We start from the raw sequence: 22,694 nt of genomic DNA on the forward strand, positions 1-22,694 counted from the left end.
TAATTTAAGCAAGATCTGCTTTTTCTAAACGAATGGTGACTAATGATGCCTGAGATACCATACTTTGTCTTTTCCTGTTCCCTTACTTTTAATATTTAGAACATGACAGGTTTATTTTTTCACATCTTACACTGTATGCATTGTCTTTTAGCGTCTGAGGCATGTGCTGGACTGGCCACAATCGGAATATCGCCTCTACCTGGACACTTTGAGAGAGGCTCTCAGCTCATCTCATTCCGTCTCTCATTTGCGGCCGCGGCGTTAGCGCTCAGCCCGGCATCGTTTCAGCACTGAGGCGGTCTCTTGGCCCCTGAATGATCCTCCTGACAAACCCAGCCCCCACCCCTACAGCCAGCACATTCTGTCAGAGATCCCCGCTTCTCTCATTGTCAAGTAGTTCATGCTCAAGGTTATCCAATAAATGTCCTCTTTATTATTGGAAGCCATTTGTCTGATCTATTGTTTCCTTTGGTTCTGAACAGTACATTCTCTTGTTGCTACTGGCAGCTACTAGGTCCTCTGTGCCCTCCCCTTGTGCCCTAATGAAATAATCACTTGGCACCAATCACCTATTAAGGACTGAAACATCGTCGGTTACAGTGACACGTTATACGGAGCTATATGCAAACACATACACATAAAACACATTCATAGGTACACAGAAACATTCATGGCCCCTCCTGTCTGTGACACAATGCTTTTACGGCTTTCTGAAATGCCACTTCCAAATGTGGGGGGGCTTGCTTCCTTTATAAAGAGAAGCAGGGACTGGACAGCGAGATGTTAGTGGCTGAAGGTATGTACGGCGGGCTGTTATTAGGGGAGGGCTCACTCAGGCTTCGAATGAATATACTTCTAATATACACAACAGTGTGCAGATCCCACTGTGGAGCTGTGGTTTCTAACCTCTTTTCTGCCAGCCTTTTCCACACACAGCTCTAACACCCAGTAAGCAGTGAGTGGACCTGCTGCTGCTTCTGAGTCAAAGCTCTGCTGTGCTGCCATCTGCTGGCGAATCTGCCTGTGAAAGGCAGAGCCACTGAAATCGAGGGGAAAAGGCAAATGTTCATGTAAGAGACTCACTGTCTTTCTGTGTGTGTGTGTTCTCAGGCTCAGGGAACTCTGCTGATCTTCAGTGTTGGACGACACAACACCAGGTAAGACTGGCTACTGATTTTAAAATCTCTTGGATCTAGGAGGTTACCTTATGCCACAGAGCAGTCTTTTTCTCTTGCAGAGCTGTTTTGAAACCTGTTTTGATAACCACTTGTCAGTGAGGTGAAGGGTTGCTGTGTACAGCAGGGAGTACTTTTAAGTTTTCTTGTGTAAAACCTCATTGTAATAAACATGAAAAAATACTAATAAAAAGTGTTCTTTTCCTTGGGTGGCACTGTAGCACAGTGGTTACCATTGCTGTTTGGGATTAATATCTGTGTGGAATTGGCATGTTTTCCTTATGTAGTTCAGGTGGGTAGCTGCGTCAGCATGCGTAGGCTGCAAAGGAACAAGTAATAGGTTTATTCCATGCTGAAAAAAAAGAAGAAAGAGAACACAACGTTTCGGCCGTGGAGCCTTCTTCAGGTGTGTCACCTTCTTCAGGTGTGACACACCTGAAGAAGGCTCACGGCCGAAACGTTGTGTGCTCTTTCTTCTTTTTTTTCAGCATGGAATAAACCTATTACATGTTTTCCTTATGTTTTGTGGGTTTCCTCCCACAGCCCAAAGACATACTGGTACGTTAAATAGCTTCTGGGAAACTTTGCTCTGTTCTGGTGCGAATGTGTGTGTGTCTGTGTGTTTGTGCCTTGTGAGGCATTGGTGTCCCATCCAGAGTGTATCCTGCCTTGAGCCCGGCTCTAGCTCCCCAGCGACCTTGAACTGGATGAAGCGGTTGGAACGTGGATGGATGGTTATTTCTCTTTCAGGTTCTGAATATCAGTTCCGTCCTAGCCTGCTGGAAAAACTGTTTTCCACTGAGGGTGCTGTTTTGCACTCTCACAATATCCTTACCTGCAGTGAAGCCGTGTAAAGCCACACGGAGCCTATAAGCTCTTTAACAGAGGCCGCAGAACACCAACTCACAGGCTTGACACTGCTTAACACAGGCTCCCTGGGAAAGAGCATAGTAGTGATGCAGTGCTGTTTTCGCAGGTATAAGCCATGACTGACATGTCGGAGTTCGGGGCCGCTGCCACTTTCCTTCGCAAGTCGGAGAAGGAGCGTCTGGAGGCTCAGACTCGCCCCTTCGACATGAAGAAGGAGTGCTTCATACCCGACCCCGTGGAGGAGTACGTGAAGGCGTCGATCGTCAGTCGCGACGGGGACAAAGTCACCGTTGAGACGGAGGCAGGCAAGGTACTGAACCTGCACGTGGAGCTGCCAGTCATTTGCTCTAGCTCACTCCATTTTAGACTCTTTTACATCCGTATCTGTAGCTTTGTAGAGATACTCCTGTGATTTTAGAGTTGTAACTCTGTTGTGACTTAAATCTGTGTAGTGTTCTAGACATGGCTAGTCATCAAACAATGATCTGTAACATCCGCTTTGACAGACGAAGATGTTTGATGTGCCATCTCATTAGTCCCAATTTTCAATGTGTGTTGATACTGCTATCACCAGCTGTGCCGATGTAAGAGAGAGCTTTGTTGGTTCCCTGTTTTCCAGACGATCACAGTAAAATCCTCTGATGCCCACCCTCAGAACCCACCCAAGTTCGATAAAATCGAAGATATGGTCATGTTCACCTTCCTGCACGAGCCCGCTGTGCTGTACAACCTCAAAGAGCGTTACGCAGCCTGGATGATCTACGTGAGTAGAGTTCACTCACCCACTATACCCAGAGAGCAAAGAGCTGAAACTTCTGATCACCACAGTTCATGTCAAAAGTGAATTTACCAGCTTATATGTATACATTTCTTCATCATAATGTGTTTTTTTAAAATCTTTTAGTTCAGGTCACCTTTGTTCCACCTGACAGAATGTGAAGAACACATTCCAATTCATTGAAACTGGTCTCCACCACTGAAGGTTGTTATAGATACAACTGATGGTTACACATACCTGATTCTTCCTCTTACGAAGACACAGTGCAGTTGCAGAATGTAGTATTTTAAGCTAGGATTGTAGAGCCTGTGTAATCCCCTGGGTGCTGCTTCTGTCTTGCAGACCTACTCTGGGCTGTTCTGTGTCACTGTCAACCCCTACAAGTGGCTGCCTGTGTACGACTCTATTGTTGTTGCTGCCTACAGAGGCAAGAAGAGGCAAGAAGCTCCTCCCCACATCTTCTCCATCTCTGACAACGCCTATCAGTACATGCTGGCAGGTGGGCACTAAAACCCTGGGATTCTCGAGAGTGAATCGTTTTATTGATTAACCACAGAAGTACCACGTTCTACACTACCTCCACACATATGGTAATACCAGGCACATACGATACTGGAATTTCATGTCGTGCCTCCATTTTACTTTCTTTCCTGACGTCCTCAAAACTACATCACTTCCTTTGTAGGGAAAAAACCAAGGGCTCAACGTCGTGAAGATAGCTGTGCAAGACTAGGGTGTAATTAGGAAGTGCACAAACTATACAGACACAAAACACATGAATCTGGAACTCCTGAGTGACTCAAGCATTAAAGGGGCTTGCATCGAATGGAGGTTGAGCCCTGGGATTTGAGCTTGCCGTCTCGTCTCCAGCAGGCTGTGACCAGGATTCTCCAAACAGTGGCTCACAATTGTTTGAGCACCACTGCTGTAGTTTTGCCATTAGCTGGCCAGGGCTACTCTTGGCTTTCTGACAAACTCCTGTGACCTCCTGGGCAACTACAGGTCTGTAGTGGAATATGTGACACACTGCAGTACATGCATTGTATCAGAAGAATGAGTGTTACTTTGGAAGAGTAGGTCGCCCCTTTCTCATCCTGTCTATGCAGTACGAGTCTTGAAAAGTGAACCAATATCACATGACACTGCTGGTGATTCTTACTTGGGTGGGCATACAATGAAAAACACAACCCCCCATTACCCCATCTGTATAAGTTTGAAAATATTTAGCATTCCTGGGAATGAAGAATTACTAAACTACTGTTTATTTTAATTTCAAAAACAAGAAGTTTTAACAGTTCTTCTTCTTTTTTATTTAGACAGGGAAAACCAGTCTGTCCTGATCACGTAAGTCTTTAATTGACCATTGTCCATTATTGCTGGTCCAGACTCCAGTACATCAGTAATGTGCTGTGGTCTGTAAAAGTGTTCGCAAACCCAGACAGTAGTGAAAGGCTAGATGCCTTTCTGTGTGTCACTGGCCACTTGGCTCCCCAGAAATGGAGAGCTCAGACTGCACACATTTCTCCCGCACAAAATTCCATTAATTTACTATTTATACTACTACTACTACTACTACTACTACTACTAATAATAATAATAATAATATAATATTTCCCAAACTTTAGTGATGTAAAACCAAACCACTAGTGAAAACTGAAAAGATCTGGGATTGAATGCTGATTGAATGGTTGGAGCCTGAGCAGTTGTCGTCAATGTGTCCCCAGTGGAGAATCCGGTGCTGGGAAGACTGTGAACACCAAGAGGGTCATTCAGTACTTCGCCAGCATTGCAGCAGCAGGGGGAAAAAAGGACTCAGCAGCCGCTAACAAGGTGGGTCCGGATCCTGGTTCTGATCCTGGTGTTATCCTGCAGTGCAGGGTTGTCAGGAATACAGCTATGTGTGAGCTCAGTTCCAGCACTGACAGGTTTCACTGGCGCAAACATTCAGTCTGTACATGTGTTTGCTTCCAGGGCACCCTGGAGGATCAAATCATCCAGGCCAACCCAGCCCTGGAGGCCTTTGGCAATGCCAAGACTATGAGGAACGACAACTCCTCGCGATTCGTGAGTACCCCACATTAAGGATACCTAACATCATAACTGTTTTGAAGACCATTCACTAACACTGGATAGAAAAGTTCATTGTTGCATGACAACAATTGATTTAAATTCAAATAGATGGCATCCTTTGTACATATTTTATGGGTTTTTCTCACCGATTTAGGGCAAGTTCATCCGAATTCACTTTGGAGCCAGTGGAAAACTAGCTTCTGCAGACATTGAGACCTGTAAGGAAGTCTCTTTATTTAAATTTGAAAAAATATTTTGCACCATATTTTCTTTATGTAATAACATTTCAAATAGTTGTTCCGAAATTATCTGTTGCGTTGTGTTGATCTTCACAGATCTGCTGGAGAAGTCTCGTGTGACCTTCCAGCTCAAGGCTGAAAGAGACTATCACATCTTCTACCAGATCCTGTCCCAGAAGAAGCCAGAGCTGCTGGGTCAGTACTGCAGTCTATAGAGCATGAATTGCAGAGACTCACCAGCACCTGGACTGACAGTTGGGTTTTCTCTTCTCTAGAGATGCTCCTCATCACCAACAACCCCTATGACTACACCTATATCTCCCAAGGAGAGACCACAGTGGCGTCCATTGATGATGCTGATGAGCTGATGGCCACAGACGTGAGTGACAAGATTAACTCAATATGACATTGAGGAAGAATTATGTATTAATGTTCAACAATGTGATGTAGATTGAGCTATGTTTCACCTATCTTCTTGAGAAAGTGTTCTTAATTGTTGAAAACATGAATAGAGTAGAATGCTGCAACACCTAACTTTTCCTGTCCTGCAGAGCGCCTTTGATGTGCTGGGCTTCACTCAGGATGAGAAGAACAGCATCTACAAGCTGACTGGAGCCATCATGCACTTCGGCAACATGAAGTTCAAGCAGAAGCAGCGAGAGGAGCAGGCAGAGTCTGACGGCACTGAGGGTAGGCCTGAGTTTTCCTTATTTTCCCATTTACATGTTTCTCAGAAAGGTTTTGTGTTATGGCCAAGTGGTACTGATGCATGAAGGTTGTCTTAGAAATTAATTTATGAGGAAGCAGAATTCATCCCAAGAATAAATGTTATGGTAGAGTTTCTTTAAGATAATGTTTCTCCTGCTTTCCCAGATGCTGACAAGGCAGCCTACCTGATGGGCTTGAACTCTGCTGACCTCCTGAAGGGTCTGTGTCACCCCAGGGTCAAAGTGGGCAATGAGTATGTCACCAAGGGGCAGAATGTCCAACAGGTCAGTGTTCTCTTAAATGATCATCAACAACAGCAAGGAAGAAGTTCATAAAGTTGTTAACTCATGTTATGAAGTAAGTTTCATTTCATTTTATCTGATTCATAGTATTGTAGTAGTACATCAGTAGTAGATTCATAGTACATCTCATTGATTTGATGCATTCATGGGTTCAAGCACCGTACCAAGGGACCATGTTATTAATATGTATATACTATTTCATTATGGTTGTACCCTATTCAAGTATGATAGAGTGATGTTTATTTTATTATGGTAGCAAATTACAGAATACTTGCTCCTGGCCACTTGCCTCCATGATTCTCTGTTCTTCATATTTTTCCAGGTGTACAACTCCATTGGTGCCCTGTCCAAGTCAGTGTATGAGAAGATGTTCCTGTGGATGGTGGTGAGAATCAACCAGTCCCTGGACACCAAGCAGCCTCGCCAGTACTTCATCGGTGTGCTAGACATTGCCGGGTTCGAGATCTTTGATGTAGGTTTTGCAAAGCTGCAATTCTCTGATAATTTTTTTTAACAGAACTATGCAGAAACATCTAGAAAACGAAACATTCTCAACAGTGCACTTCGACTAATGTGGACCCTCTTGATGTTTAGTAACTCAAGGTTCCTCACATAGAACCCCATGGTTTTTTACCTGAGATGCGTTAGCATTACTAAACAATTTCTAAATAATCAATTTCATGTGATCTCTTTCTCTTGCAGTTCAACACCTTTGAACAGATGTGCATCAACTTCACCAACGAGAAGCTGCAGCAGTTCTTCAACCATCACATGTTCGTGCTGGAGCAGGAGGAGTACAAGAAGGAGGGGATCGACTGGGAGTTCATTGACTTCGGCATGGACCTGCAGGCCTGCATTGACCTCATCGAGAAGGTGGGCCATAGATATAGGTTAAATGTGTGGTAAGAGAAATTAGAATTGCTTCCATATCACCCAGCTTTCTCAACAATAACAAAGTGTTTCACCTGTTCCTTCCATTCCAGCCCATGGGTATCATGTCCATCCTTGAAGAGGAGTGCATGTTCCCCAAGGCCAGTGACGCCACCTTTAAAGCCAAGCTGTATGACAACCACTTGGGAAAATCCAACAACTTCCATAAACCCAGGATTGTCAAGGGGAAACCAGAGGCCCATTTTGCCCTGGTTCACTACGCTGGCACCGTGGACTACAACATCAATGGCTGGCTAGAGAAGAACAAGGACCCCCTGAATGAGACAGTGGTGGGGCTGTACCAGAAGTCTTCTGTCAAGCTGCTCAGCAACCTGTTCTCCAACTATGCCGGTGCAGATTCAGGTAAACCCACAACAGCCGTCTCACCCCATGTCCGGTGCAGACAAAGTAATAGTTTCTGAAGAAAAATGGCAGACTAAGCCCTGCCATCAGAAATTGTACACAGGGGAATTTAGCTTGAAAAAGTTTTAAAAGTTTCCTTAATAAAGACAACCTCAGGTGAGCCAATCTAAAGGGTACCAGTTCTGAAGTAATTTTCGGAATTCTGGATGTGGTAGGCCCCAACCTATATAACATGGTTCACAGGACCTAAGCATATTAAAATGCACAAAGACCTGAAGAAATCTAATAAAAGATATTAAATCAATTTAACTGTAGACGTTTTCACACATATCATTAAACACTTACTGTGACCCCTAAAACGTATACCACTATCACTGTGTATGCCCTTTTTATAACTAAAAAAACTAAACTGCACCCGTGTGACAATGTGCCTACTAATCCTACACCAGTTATCTAGTCCACTAATTAATGCAGCTATATAGTGCAAGTGATGAAAGGGTATTATTGACCTGCTTTGCGAAATTGAATAGGACGGTCTGTTTGAAATTGTGTTGAATCTTTAGGCAATCCTTTCACACTGATAAATATGTTTTACCACACATGAACCATGAATTGATCGAGGAATAATCTTACTTACTGAAACAGACACACCTGATATGTCAAAGATTTCAGGTCTATCTACAGAGTCCCAGCCCTGATGCCAAAAGGGTATTTTTATTTACCCAAGAATGGGATATATTATAAGATACCAGTGGGCTAGAAATGATTAAAATGTTGGTTACATATCTGAGAGGAAACGTTTCATTAGTTTGAAAACAAAGAAACTAATAGGTTAGACGTTAAACGTGTAGACTTTAAAACCCTCATGCTCACCTATAAGGCTCTGCATGGCCTGGCACCTCAGTACCTGTCTGAACTATTATCGCCCTGCTCCCCACCTCGCAACCTCTGCTCTTCAAATTCTGCTCTCCTTACTGTCCCCCCAAGCTCGTCTACATTGTATGGGTGACAGGGCCTTCTCCTGTTGTGTCCCCAAGCTCTGGAACTCTTTGCCCAAGGATATCAGAGTCACCTTCTCTAAACTTCAAATCCAGACTCAAAACCCTCTTCTTTAGAAAAGCCTTTACTTAACTGGTTCCATTCTTCACCCCTCTGCTTTTCTTAGTACCACCATCCACAGTCTCCTCTATATATTGTAATTGTGTTTTATCTTGTGTATTCTCCTTATTTATTGTTGTATTCTTATTTATTGTTATTGTCATCCTGTAAAGCTCTTTGAGAAGCCACCTTTAAAGGCTCTATATAAAATAAAGTTTATTATTATTATTATTATTATTATTATTATTATTATTATTATTATTATTATTTTAATGAAAGTGATATTACTGTAATATGAGTCTTTTATGCTTGGAATACATTTTTGTTACCAGCAGGTGTGTGTGTGTGTTGTGCCTCAGTCTTTTGGGACATGAAAGGTGACCTGAGAGTGCAGATGAATGCTGCTCACAGATGGAGTATGGAGTATGGAGTATGGAGTATGGAGAATGGAGAATGGAGAATGGAGAATGGAGAATGGAGAATGGAGAATAGAATGTTTTTTAAGGGAGGGGGCACAGAAACTGATGGCAGCAACAGATGTTCAAAATCCTGTTTTTATCTAAGGATTTTAATACATGCTCAGTGTTCAAGGTGTACTGTATGTGATGGGTATCAATGATCCAAATTTTCTATTTTTGTTTTTTTTATCAAATGAAATAGACGGCAATGATTCAAGGGCATGAAATGTGTTAATCGTCATCTTACATCGAAAAACGTTATGAAGGTGTTTTATGAGTGCCTGATGTTGGAAATCTAAACTGTGTTTTATTTCATGACCAGCTCAAGATAGCAAAGGAAAAGGAGGAGGAAAGAAGAAGGGTTCTTCCTTCCAGACTGTCTCTGCTCTGCACAGGGTGAGAGATTATGACTTCAAAACCTGGAGCCTACCATACAATAGTCTTGAAATATCACAGATATCTGTGGTGTAACTTGTGTGTTCTGTTTAGAATTATTTTGTGTGGCTTTGATTTACAAAAGCACTTTACTATCCCCAGGAGAACCTTAACAAGCTGATGACAAACCTGAGGTCCACCCACCCTCACTTTGTGCGCTGTCTCATCCCCAATGAGACCAAGACTCCAGGAGCCATGGAGAATTCTCTGGTGATGCACCAGCTGCGCTGTAATGGTGTGCTGGAAGGCATCAGGATCTGCAGAAAGGGTTTCCCCAACAGGATCCTGTACGGGGACTTCAAACAGAGGTAGGAGTCACTCTATCCAGGACTAATATCTCCTAATACAGCCTTCGAATGCCTTCTCAAAATGTGTCTGCTGCCTTCACAGATACCGCATCCTGAACCCATCTGCCATCCCTGAAGGCCAGTTCATAGACAGCAAGAAGGGAGCAGAGAAACTACTGGCGTCACTGGACATCGATCATGATCAGTGCAAATTTGGACACACTAAGGTAAAGATTAGAACCCGTCACAAACAAATACTCTTTACAGTAGATTATTTATGAGTATGTAGAGCTAATTAACTAAATACAAGTACAGTATACAGAAATTTAGATCTCAATATTAAAGTTCCTTTCAACTCTTGCTCAGGTGTTCTTCAAGGCTGGTCTGCTGGGTCAGCTGGAGGAGATGAGAGATGAACGCTTGTCTCTCATCATCACTGGAATCCAGGCCAGGTCCCGGGGTCTTCTCTCAAGAATTGAGTACCACAAGATCGTAGAGCGCAAGTAAGGATATCAATATTTCATAGATAACCTGTAATTGAGTGAAACATATTATTCCCTCATGAACATTGTATTTATAACCTGCAGGGATTCCCTGCTCGTGATCCAGTGGAACATTCGAGCCTTCATGGGTGTGAAGAACTGGCCTTGGATGAAGCTCTTCTTCAAGATCAAGCCTTTGCTGAAGTCTGCAGAGGCTGAGAAGGAGATGGCCAACATGAAGGAGGAGTTCCTGAAGCTCAAAGAGGCCTATGCCAAATCTGAGACCCGCAGGAAGGAGCTGGAAGAGAAGATGGTCTCTCTTCTCCAAGAGAAGAATGACCTGCAGCTGCAAGTTCAATCTGTATGATCTTCTATCAAGTATAAGTTAAACATGCTATTCTGTTGTAAAAGTCTTCCTGTTGCATCCTTAACAAATGGCATTGAATATTTTATTGACAGGAACAAGACAACCTTAGCGATGCTGAGGAACGGTGTGAACAACTGATCAAGAACAAGATCCAGCTGGAGGCCAAAGCGAAGGAGCTGACAGAGAGGCTGGATGATGAGGAGGAGATGAACGCAGAGCTGACTGCCAAGAAGAGAAAACTAGAGGACGAGTGCTCTGAGCTGAAGAAGGACATTGATGATCTGGAGCTCACCTTGGCCAAAGTGGAGAAGGAGAAGCATGCCACTGAGAACAAGGTCAGCCTGCAACACTCTCTCAGTGTGTCTGCCTGTTGCTCTTCTGTCTGTGTGTCTTTCCCACAGTCTGCTGAGTCCCTGCTCTGTGCTAACAGGTGAAGAACCTGACTGAAGAAATGGCAGGTCTGGATGAGATCATTGCCAAGCTGACCAAGGAGAAGAAGGCTCTGCAGGAAGCTCACCAGCAAACTCTGGATGACCTGCAGAGTGAGGAGGACAAAGTGAACACGCTGACCAAAGCCAAGGCCAAGCTGGAGCAGCAAGTCGACGATGTGAGTCACACAGATTTACTTCACATTGCTGACTACACGGGTTTCTCTTCTGGAGGTTCCTCTCATAAACACTGGAAAGTGCAATATCTGATCTTAATTGAGATGGCTCTTGTGATTTATTTCATCAGCTTGAGGGGTCCCTGGAACAGGAGAAGAAGATAAGAATGGACCTTGAAAGAGCCAAGAGAAAGCTGGAGGGAGACTTAAAGTTGACCCAGGAGTGTGTGATGGACTTGGAGAACGACAAGCAGCAACTGGAGGAGAAGCTTAAGAAGTAAGAGTAAACACAAATCTTTTAAAACTGATTTCACTTCAAAAAGATGATTTAATATGAGTCATACTACTGTTTTTGTCAGGAAAGAGTTTGATATCAGCCACCTGAACAGCAAAATAGAGGATGAACAGGCCCTGGCAGCTCAGCTCCAGAAGAAACTGAAGGAACTTCAGGTGACTTCATGTTCTAGTTTCAGTGAGGCTGTAGCTCATTATCAAGAGCTGAAATATGAGCTTGTATTCTCCCTGTTCCAGGCTCGCATCGAGGAGCTGGAGGAGGAGCTGGAGGCTGAGAGAGCTGCCCGGGCTAAGGTGGAGAAGCAGCGGGCAGACTTGTCCCGGGAGCTGGAGGAGATCAGCGAGAGGCTGGAGGAGGCTGGAGGGGCCACTTCTGCCCAGATCGAGATGAACAAGAAGAGGGAGGCTGAGTTCCAGAAGCTGCGCAGAGACCTGGAGGAGGCCACTCTGCAGCATGAGGCCACAGCCTCCACACTGAGGAAGAAACATGCCGACAGTGTGGCAGACCTTGGTGAGCAGATAGACAACCTGCAGAGGGTGAAGCAGAAGCTGGAGAAGGAGAAGAGCGAGCTCAGGCTGGAGCTGGATGATGTGGTCTCCAACATGGAGCAGATCGTTAAGACCAAGGTAAACTGGGGACTCAGCTCAATGTGGAAGTCAGTCAGTCACTTATAGGACTATTCCAGGTTGACTGGAGGCATAAATACATACATGCAAGTTCTTTTACCTCTTTCAGACTAATTTGGAAAAGATGTGCAGGACTCTGGAAGACCAGATGAATGAGTACCGGACCAAGTCTGAAGAAAGCCAGCGTGCTATCAATGACTTTACTATGCAGAAAGCCAAGTTGCAGACTGAGAATGGTAGGCATGTTCATTGAATATTAATTTTGAAGACAGTCCTTGAAACAGTCCAGTTTCTTATCCACTGTGTTGTCATACTAGGGGAGCTGTCCAGGCAGCTGGAAGAGAAGGAGTCTCTAGTCTCCCAGCTGACTAGAGGCAAGCAGTCCTACACCCAGCAGATTGAGGACCTCAAGAGACAACTGGAAGAGGAAGTGAAGGTAATTACTTGGCTATTTTCCCCATAGTGTGTTAAAGCAGGACTCTGTGCCCAGACTCTGATGTCCTCTGTGTGTTTCTGTGTCCTCAGGCGAAGAATGCGCTGGCCCACGCAACGCAGTCTGCTCGCCATGATGCAGACCTGCTGAGGGAGCAGTATGAGGAGGAGCAGGAGGCCAAGGCTGAGCTGCAGCGCAGTCTGTCCAAGGCCAATGCTGAAGTGGCTCAGTGGAGAACCAAATACGAGACTGATGCCATCCAGAGGACAGAGGAGCTGGAGGATGCAAAGTAAGAATGGGTTGAAATCCCAATATAATTACACATTGTTGTGTCAAAATAATTTTTGACATTATAAATGATAATATATTATTATGCAGGGTTTAAAAAATATTTAATTTTAGCGATCAAAGACACACTTTTAACAAAGTTGCTCCAATCCTTCCTGAATCCTGTCTCTCCCTACCTTCCTCCTTCCCAGGAAGAAGCTGGCTCAGAGGCTGCAGGATGCAGAGGAGGCCGTGGAGGCTGTAAATGCTAAATGCTCCTCCCTGGAGAAGACCAAACACCGTCTGCAGAATGAGATCGAAGATCTGATGGTGGATCTGGAGAGGTCTAATGCAGCTGCTGCTGCTCTGGACAAGAAACAGAGGAACTTTGACAAGGTACCACTGGACATGGGTCTGAGTGATCTGAGGGAGACCTCAATGAGCCTCTCTGAAGCCCCTGTGTTCAATGTGCTTCCAATGGTCTGTTCTGATCCCCCCAGATCCTGAGCGAGTGGAAGCAGAAGTTTGAAGAGTCACAGAGTGAGCTGGAGGGCTCCCAGAAGGAGGCCAGGTCACTCAGCACTGAGCTCTTCAAGCTGAAGAACGCTTATGAGGAGTCTCTGGAGCACCTGGAGACTCTGAAGAGGGAGAACAAGAACCTGCAAGGTGAGACGTGCTATGTGCTCTTCACAGACATGTTGGGGGTGAATAAACCTGTGTTTCCTATCAGAATGGAATCCATAAAGATGCTGACATACCTCTTGACCTCCTGATTCCCAGAGGAAATTTCTGACCTGACCGAGCAACTTGGTGAGGGAGGCAAGACCATCCATGAACTGGAGAAAGCCAGGAAGCAGCTGGAGCAGGAGAAGAGTGAGATCCAAGCTGCTCTAGAGGAGGCAGAGGTGAGGGACTGACTCTCAGTGTGGACTATGCAAATTACATGTGAAAGACATCGTGTCTACACCCTGATACACCAAGTCCTTCATTATACATTCACCCAATCGATAGATGTTGCATTAATCAGTGAATTCTGTTGTTCTTGACAGGCCTCTTTGGAGCACGAGGAAGGAAAGATCCTGAGAGCCCAGCTGGAGTTTAACCAGATCAAGGCCGATATTGAGCGCAAGCTGTCTGAGAAGGACGAGGAGATGGAGCAGGCGAAGAGGAACCACCAGAGGGTGGTGGACTCGCTGCAGACCTCCCTGGAGGCAGAGATACGTAGCAGGAATGAGGCCTTGAGAATAAAGAAGAAGATGGAGGGAGACCTCAATGAGATGGAGATCCAGCTCAGCCAGGCCAACAGGCTGGCGGCAGAAGCCCAGAAACAGCTGAAGAGCCTGCACTCCCATCTGAAGGTGACAACCTTTACTTTCATTACTAAAATTAATCTCAGATGTAAAATTTCATTTTATTCTGTAGTGTCACAGAATACTAGTAAAGTAATGTCATTAATCTGAGCTCTTTCCCCCCCAGGATGCTCAGCTGCAGCTGGACGACTCCCTCCGTGTCAACGATGACCTGAAGGAGAACATCGCCATTGTGGAGAGACGCAACAACCTGCTGCAGGCGGAGCTGGAGGAGCTGCGCTCGGTGGTGGAGCAGACAGAGAGAGCCCGCAAGCTGGCGGAGCAGGAGCTGCTGGACGTCAGCGAGAGGGTGCAGCTGCTGCACTCCCAGGTACTGTCATCCTGTAGGCTCTTCCGCACAGTGTGGGCTCCAAGTGTAGAGCCTCACGCTCACCCCTCTTTCCCTGTGGCAGAACAACAGCCTGATCAGCCAGAAGAAGAAGCTGGAGGCCGACACGTCCCAGCTCCAGACGGAGGTGGAGGAGGCTGTGCAGGAGTGCAGGAATGCAGAGGAGAAGGCCAAGAAGGCCATCACTGACGCTGCCATGATGGCAGAGGAGCTGAAGAAGGAGCAGGACACCAGCGCTCACCTGGAGCGCATGAAGAAGAACATGGAGCAGACCATCAAGGACCTGCAGCACCGTCTGGACGAGGCGGAGCAGATCGCCATGAAGGGTGGCAAGAAGCAAGTCCAGAAGCTGGAGGCCAGAGTGAGTGTCTGACAGTTCACACGCTGTTGTGTGGAGATGTAATCAGGATGAATTTCTAAGTTAGCCTGGTGAAATTCTGGGTACCCCTGCATATTATACCCCAGAATTCGATCACCCTTTGTTACAATAGCGGATCAGCAGTTTAACTGCAGATATATTCTATTTTTACATAGAGAGGTCTGAATTAACACAGTATGAGAGAGAAGAAGAACTCATGTTAACGTCATTAACCCTGCAGGTGAGGGAGCTGGAGAATGAGTTGGAGGCTGAGCAGAGGAAGGGCACTGACTCTGTGAAGGGTGTTCGAAAATATGAGAGACGTATCAAGGAGCTCACTTACCAGGTACCTTCTATTCTTCTGTCAGTTTCCCATTTATACCATCCTGTGCTGACGGCACCTCAGACAGCAGTATATCTGAGGCTGCGTGACCTGTGTGTCACTGTAGTGAATCTGTGTGACCTGTGTCTGACTGTGCTGTATCTCTGTGACCAGTGTGACACTGTATTCAGTTTGTGTGGGCTGATTATACTGTATCTCTGTGACCAGTGTGACACTGTACTGAATCTGTGTGGTCTCTGACTGTGCTGTATCTGTGTGCCCTGTGTGTGACTGTGCTGAATCTGTGTGGTCTCATTATATTGTATCTCTGTGACCAGTGTGACATTGTAGTGAATCTGTGTGGTCTCTGACTGTGCTGTATCTGTGTGTCCTTTGTGTGACTGTGCTGAACCTGTGTGGTCTCTGAGTATACTGTATCTGTGTGAGCTGTGTGTGACTGTACCATATCTGTGTGATCTCTGTATCTGACTGTACTGTATGTTACTATGTTTGTCCTGTGTAACTGTTTCCTCTTTGTGTCTTTTATATGTTATTTTATTGTGCTGGATTGTGAATTTTCTGCCTGTTTTGAATCCCTGTATGTGTGGTGACAGTGCTGTGTGTCCTGAGTAACACTCATCGTGTGTCTGACTGTCAATGTGTCACAGACGGAGGAGGACCGTAAGAATATGGCCCGCCTGCAGGATCTGGTGGACAAACTGCAGCTGAAGGTGAAATCCTACAAGAGAGCTGCTGAGGAGGCTGTAAGTATCTGACAACACCATCCCCACACCGACACACAGGCCTCAGTGTTTCATCCTGAGTCTCAGGGCTGACGCCCAGCTGTGCTGCTGTGTGTCTGTCTGTGTCAGGAGGAGCAGGCCAACACCAACCTGGGCAAGTTCCGCAAGCTGCAGCACGAGCTGGACGAGGCCGAGGAGAGGGCTGACATTGCGGAGTCCCAGGTCAACAAGCTGCGTGCCAAGACCCGTGATGTGGGCTCCAAGGTCAGTGACCCCAGCGCCTGAGAGCTCACCACTGTGCTGATCATTGTCACTTTTAAGACCTGTCTGAGGGAATAATGAGCTGAGATTTGAAGTGAAGTCAAAAGTGAAAAGCAAAAATTGGTTGTGTATTAACTGGGAAACAGAATTGGCCACAAGTATGTTGAAAGGGTTGTCAACTGACAAAAAATAAACACTGAAAATACTTATATACTGTATACAGTAAGAAAAGCTACAATGTGCCATCATCCATTCTAGCTCTCTGATAGTGAGCACTTCATTGATCCCAGACTCTCATCTAGATATTTCTTGAAAGACCTCAGGGTACTGGCTTCAACGGCAGGGCTGGGTAGCTTCTTCCACACTCCCACCATCCTGTGTGTAGAGTATGGCCTCCTGTTTTCAGATCTAAATGCACTTCTGTGTGGATTCCACTTGTGCCCTCTGGTTTTGGTTTAAATGTCAGTGGTTTTGCGGATTTTAAATCAGATCCCCTCATAGTCATCTCTGTAAAAGACTAAAAAGGTCCAGATCTCTCAGCCTATCAGTGTAGTATAGTCTCTATATATCCCAGTATCCCACTGATACTTTGGCCTTGTCTTGTACCCCACTGTGGTACACTGCAGTGCTCTGTTAGACACTGCTCTAGCACACTGCTCTGGGCTCTGCTTCCCTGCTCACACTCCTGTTTCACACTGTTTGGTGCCAATGCTGCACTGTGCTCTGTCTCCGTGTTAATGTCTGAAATGTTTACCAATATTTTAGGGCCTTAGCAGAAATTAATTAATAGTCCTTTGGGATAAAACCCTTTCTTTTTCCACTATTATCCCACATTTAACTGACCTATATTGTGTTCTGAGAATGTTGAGAGTTTCATTCTAATTTTATAATTGTGGCTTTTGATTGAGCTCTAAACTGAGGTGTGGAAATGTTTGTGAAACTTGTGATAAAACCATGTTCTAAACCTTTCTCTTTCTGCCCGTGCTCTGATTCTCCAACTCTCCTTCTCTCCCTGACAGAAAGGGCATGATGAAGAGTGAAGCTCTCAGAAGGACCTTTCTGAAAACCTCTAGTCTGCTGTGCTTTAGTCCCCCTCTGCTTTCTCTCTGCCCTTCCTCTAATTCTGTAGAATAAAACTGGTTTCAAAACGATCAAGTGTGTTTAAGAACATGTATCTGTGTCATTGTACAGACACCCTAGCACTCTTCTGTAAAAAGTGAAGGTCTTCCCAGCAAGTATGATCACATCACTTTATTGGCCCTGTGCGATCTCTTGCATCAGGAATGTGTCTTTTCACAGACCCCAGCTTGCTCTCCAGGAGACACACAGACAGGGGGAGAAGCTGGGGGTCAGAGCGCAGGGTCAGCCATTTATACAGCACCCCTGGAGCAGCTGGGGTGAAGGGCCTCGCTCAGGGGCCAAACAGAGTAGGATTCCTCTGCTGGCCCCAGGATCCGAACCAGCAACCTTCCAGCCACCAAGCCACCCCACTCTCACCATCACCTGCCTCTTACTACTGTACGTACAGGGACAAGGTGCAAGAATATATGCTGCACCAGAAAAACTGTGCTTGTAAAAAATCTCCAATTTCTAAATTTACAGTACCATCCAGTTAACGTCTGTGAATCATACGTTGTGTGTGAATGTCCCAGGAGCAATTGGATAGTTCATACATGCTTGATGGACTGTGAGCCCTCTGACTGCACTGCGCATGTCAAAGCTGGACTGTCTGTGTTCTGCCAGGGCAGGTCTGTAGTCTGTGAAGGAACAGTAAAATACGTCTGATACAGAATTATCCTCAAAGAGGAGGGTCAGCCTGTCAATACCATTGAAGACAGACAAAAGTTTACAAAGGGTGATCACTCAAACAATTTAGAATATATCTATAGCCTAGAATGATTCAAATTCTTTATGATGTTGTTAGGAAACAGGCGCACAATGGAAAACGGTGTACACTCTGTCAGTATAACAGAGTAAAACTGTATTTTTGATGATGGGGTTTACATGGTGCCTGTAGCAGGTATTGGAGGCAAAACATAAAACAACTGACCCTTCTAGACCATACCTCCCAACTGTACAGTACTGGGACTTTAGAATGACCCTCCAAATACAGCTACTTCAAATTCATTTAACATTGTAAAAGGGTTCACTGCTGGAACCTGCTTTACTTTTACACTCGGGAACATTACCGATCAGCACACATGGCTTTGATGGGAAAATACTTGCATTCAAATCTCAGAAACCTAGGAACATGCAATTTATCGGCATCTCATCACATGTGTTTAGATCTCGTCTCAAATTCAGTCTCCATCCACTTTCAGGACATCCACAAATAAGAAATCAGTTAGCTGCTCTACCCTGATTTGTAGTGGCTAGGTATATCCGTTGTTTCAAATACTTCATAAGAAAGGGGTCATCTGTATATTTGGATAATACTGCAGCGTCTCCAAAATCTTTATTTCGATGCCAATCAATAGTGTATTTTGCAAAAAGTCACTGTTTACATTAATTTAAACCCCTTCCGTGGTGAGTCTGTGATTTTATACTTATTTAGTCTTCAGACAGTCTCATGCGTATCAGTTTTCTGTAACTCAATGTTTCTGGGATATGTGCACAAACTAAAATGTGATCCGTAGAGCTGAAACTGTAACACCCCGTGGCAGGGGATAAACACACAGCTCTGAAACCACAGCCACGATCAGGGATGACTTGATCCAGAGCGTTGCTGCCACATTCACAGCCTGGCAGGTAGCTCGAAAGTCGTTTGAGTGGACACACAGCTGAACCACACCCAGTTCACCGAACTGACCAGGACAGAGGCGCTCCGTGTGCTCTTCGTTACACTGCTGCACACACTGCCAGTGTTTTGTAAACTACAAGAGTAAGCGGCTCACAGCAAACATCTCTTGAACAGGAAACCCAGCTTTATCGAAAACACTATCTTCCAAATCCTCAAAAAAAGATATGTTTTCTGAAACGCACTTAGGTCTCAGTTTGGTCTTACACTTCAGCTCGGCCTCAGATGTGCAATTCTCCCGAAGTGTGTGAAGCCCGTGGAGGCGACAGGGCTGGGAGACGGGCACACAAGCACAGTAAGGGCCCCCGTACTGTGCGAATTCGGGGCCCCCCTGCCAGCCCAGAGCGGTGGTATGCACTCCTGCCACACAGGCAAGGAGAGCGGGGAACAGCCCAGTGGACTCCACTGCCCTATCCCCCATTCAACAGCTGGCTTTATCCGTGCAGATCGAGATTACACTGCCGTCCAGGGAGGGCCAAAAATAAAGGCACTTCAAGGGGTGAAGAGAGCATGGCGTGTGTCGCGAAGGATTCGCTACTCACAGGCGCTTACCCGGAGCCTGGAAAAGCTCTTCTTAATGAGCGCATTCCTGACCGCTGGCGGGAAAGAGGTGCTGGCCCCGCGGCTGGTCGGAGAGGCCCTGGATGTGTTCACTGAGTCGGGAGAGGAGACGAGGAGAAGTCCCTCCGTGATCCTGTGATAATCGCACTGCGCTTCCTCTTCCCAGCACACTCCCTCTCTGATCCCCCCCCGCCAGCCCTCCGTCACTCCGGGAAAGAGCGATTTCTACCGTACCTGCGCAGTACTTCCAGATTGCAGATGGGTTACAGTGTTTAGAACGTATATTTTTACGGGTGGCAGGGTGGCGCAGTGGTTAGTGCTACTGCCTTGCAGCACTGGGGCCCTGGGTTTGCATGCTCTCCCTGTGTTTGCATGGGTTTCCTCCCACAGCCCAAAGACATGCTGGTGGGTTCATTGCCCTCTGTCCAGGGGGTACCCTGCTTTGTACTCAGTGGCCCTGCATTGGATAAAGCAGTTAGAAAATGATGAATAAAAAGAATGATGTATGTGATTTTTGTCCTTTTCTGGGTGTGGTATTTCTTGTCTCTGTTTCCGCTCGAAATAAGCAGGAAAAAAAATCAGAATAAGATGAAGATAATAAAATGAGCCACATGCTGTACGTTTCTGACATCAGTGGGGACACAACGGGTTGCATGCTGGTTTTTAGGGATTCTTAGACACTCAGTCGAAATGTCTCAGAGGCCAGGCAGACACGTTCTGCTTTCCCTCTGCCACCTGCACACATCACGTGAAGATCTCGTCTTCGCTCTGTAGGGCGGATCTTTGGTCTTTGCCCTCTGACACCCCGCCTGCACTGTTTCAGGGCATGTTAATGGAAAGGCACGCCCAACATTCAAGATCCGCGGATCTGGAATAGATTTTATTGCCGATGCGTGTCCAGACGCGCTTCACGCCTGTCAAGCCTGCCGACCGCGTGCCCCCGGCGGACACCACCCCCGGTCAGAGGAGGGCCTGTGGCTCACGTGCTCTCGAGGCCCGGGCCTCAGCCTGCTTCTAATACAGGAGCCTGCACCTGTCCTTACTCAGGTCAGCTCAAGAGGCCTTTCAGAGGAAGAGTCATTTGTTGGCTCCATTTCCATTACTACCAATGCAGTGTCACTAATGACCTTGCAGCAGAGCTAGTTTGGATACGGTCACGTCAGCGCCCTCCCTGCGCGTAGCAGGGTCCTCAGCTGCCTGGGCTGGGGGGGGTCTCCTTTAGCTCATGCGGCTGGTTCCCTGTTGCGTTACGCCGGAGACCCGGGTTCGCCCCCCAGGCGTTACAGGACAGAACGGGTGGCGGAGGGAACGAGCCCCCGCGGAACCGCGACGGTCACATTGTCTCACATCCTGTCACTGATCTGCGGTGTCATCTAATCTCCCGTGCACTTACTGTCACGTCCCCACTCGGGGATTGAGCGTGAATTAACACCCAGGCAAAGTCAAGGGTCTCAGCTTCCAGCGGAAACCACATGCGAGCTGGTTTCATCTCTGACCTTTCCCCTCGTCTCTTTGTAGCTCCTGCCCTCGAGCACGCGCGCTGTGTGGAAGGCCCGGCGTTGGAAGTGTGATGCAGCACCGCTGAAGGCGCTGTGCGACTCTCTTGGAATCTGTGCGTTCGACTCTTTGCACATCTAACGTAAACTTCTGTTTGCAGGACTCACCTGCTGCTGCTAATCCACAACGTGAGCTGTCTGCCGGGTCCAGGGAGACGGGAATTTCACAGAGTTATATTTGTCCTGGAGGACAATGCAAAGAAAACAGCAGAGCTGGGGGTAAGGAGGTTGCAGTATGGGAAGGGGGGGCAGATTCTAACAGATGTCACATGACAGCACCATGTGCTTGGAGTGGCTCAAAACTAGTTTGTGTCCTTGTCTCATACTTGCTGTGCTTTACACAGATTCTTAGGTTTCTTGTGACATAAAATCACAACTATGTAACTTGCTTGCTCTTGAAAATAAAACTAGATACCTGTGGGGTACGTGCAGAGGTGTGTGTCTTGTCCAGTCCCAGTGGGACAAGACTGCAGAGGGACGTGCTGATCTGATGCTTTTAGTCAAAGCGAGTTACGTTTGCCCAGCTGGGCTTAAAGACTGAGTGAAGGCCCTTGCCACAGGGCACAACAGAGCACCCCAACTAAGGTATGAGCCCACAGATTAGGGGTTTCCAGTTACCAGTCCAGAACTGCCTCTGTACTGGCAGCAAGCATAGCTGAAACTGTTTGAAGACAAGCCGAGTGTTGTGTGTTTATAATAGGAGTTTGGGAGGGAGGTTACATCCTAATCTTGCACTCTCCCACTCGCCTACATACAGATCTTTACTTCCCTTCATGTAGCTCTCTCACATGAGAGACAGACTGCTCTGTCATGTGGCTAAAAAGAAAAAAAGAACAATTGGAGTATTGGAGTTTTTAGGGGGGTCTTTCATGGGATTTGGGTAGCCTGTCCACACGCCTAGACTGTCATTCCCTCACCTAGGTGAGTTACACTGAATATCTTTTTATCAAGAGACTATCTCGTCCCTCTGCTGCCGTTGTTAGGATCTGAAATAGACCGTGCCTGGAATTCTCTCAGAGAAGACCATTTACCTTGTACCAGATCTGAGGAACAGTAGTGCAGCGCACAGCTGCCGAGAGAGCAATGCATGCTCCAAAAAAAAGAAAGAGGACACTCCAGATTATGGAACTCGCTTTGGTTTGCTGCAAGTGTAAACTGAAATCAGGAAATGAAAGCTTTGCACTGACTATCCTGTGTTTTAAGATTGGTTGTTTTTGCTGCCCTCATTGCCTTACATAACACAACATAATTTATTGGCCCTATACAATTTCTTGCATTAGAAATTCATCTTTTCACAAACCCCAGCTTGCTCTCCATGAGACACACAGACAGGGAGAGAAGCTGGGGGTCAGAGCGCAGGGTCAGCCATTTATACAGCACCCCTGGAGCAGCTGGGGTGAAGGGCCTCACTCAGGGGCCCAACGGAGTAGGATTCTTCTGCCAGCTGCGGGATTCGAACCTGCAACCTTCCAGTCACAGACGCAGATCCTGAGCCACAGAGCCACCGCTCCGCATTACCATTAGCATTAGCGCTGCGCATTTAACAATTGCCTCATACAGCATCGTCGGCCCTGGTCAAGAGGGGTGATCGGTTAGGGAGCAGGCATGAGC

At 46.3% G+C, this 22,694-nt stretch overlaps 1 protein-coding gene across 2 annotated transcripts; it reads left to right on the forward strand.

Annotated features, from left to right (window-relative positions):
• Positions 1–1,110: 1,110 nt before the first annotated feature.
• On the forward strand, positions 1,111–21,466 carry LOC107075340 (myosin-7-like). 2 transcript variants are annotated; one of them, XM_069188000.1, is made up of 38 exons: positions 1,111–1,157; positions 2,152–2,355; positions 2,665–2,808; positions 3,166–3,322; positions 4,140–4,167; positions 4,548–4,653; positions 4,795–4,887; positions 5,048–5,111; positions 5,229–5,327; positions 5,408–5,511; positions 5,684–5,822; positions 6,006–6,124; positions 6,465–6,614; positions 6,845–7,015; positions 7,126–7,435; positions 9,314–9,387; positions 9,529–9,734; positions 9,817–9,940; positions 10,080–10,216; positions 10,301–10,556; positions 10,655–10,897; positions 10,993–11,169; positions 11,298–11,443; positions 11,526–11,616; positions 11,698–12,087; positions 12,197–12,323; positions 12,405–12,523; positions 12,613–12,809; positions 13,000–13,183; positions 13,288–13,453; positions 13,568–13,692; positions 13,837–14,145; positions 14,264–14,467; positions 14,550–14,846; positions 15,085–15,189; positions 15,834–15,929; positions 16,038–16,172; positions 21,185–21,466. In XM_069188000.1, exons 2-38 carry the CDS (start codon positions 2,161–2,163, stop codon positions 21,449–21,451), a joined length of 6,054 nt encoding a protein of 2,017 aa, XP_069044101.1. In that variant the 5' UTR covers positions 1,111–1,157; positions 2,152–2,160; the 3' UTR covers positions 21,452–21,466. The 2 variants fall into 2 exon arrangements, with proteins under 2 accessions (XP_069044101.1, XP_069044102.1); XM_069188001.1 differs by lacking the exon at positions 21,185–21,466 and adding an exon at positions 17,189–17,320.
• The last annotated feature ends 1,228 nt before the right edge of the window (positions 21,467–22,694 follow it).

The sequence above is a fragment of the Lepisosteus oculatus genome, chromosome 4 (genome assembly GCF_040954835.1).
Source record: "Lepisosteus oculatus isolate fLepOcu1 chromosome 4, fLepOcu1.hap2, whole genome shotgun sequence".
Lineage (NCBI taxonomy): Eukaryota > Metazoa > Chordata > Actinopteri > Semionotiformes > Lepisosteidae > Lepisosteus > Lepisosteus oculatus.

Coding starts and splice junctions, on each gene's coding strand:
- LOC107075340 (XM_069188000.1), top strand. CDS start 2,161: ATGACTGACATGTCGGAGTTCGGGGCCGCTGCCACTTTCCTTCGCAAG. Junction 5,512..5,683: donor ATGAGCTGATGGCCACAGAC/GTGAGTGACAAG, acceptor CCTGTCCTGCAG/AGCGCCTTTGATGTGCTGGG. Junction 9,388..9,528: donor CTGTCTCTGCTCTGCACAGG/GTGAGAGATTAT, acceptor TACTATCCCCAG/GAGAACCTTAACAAGCTGAT.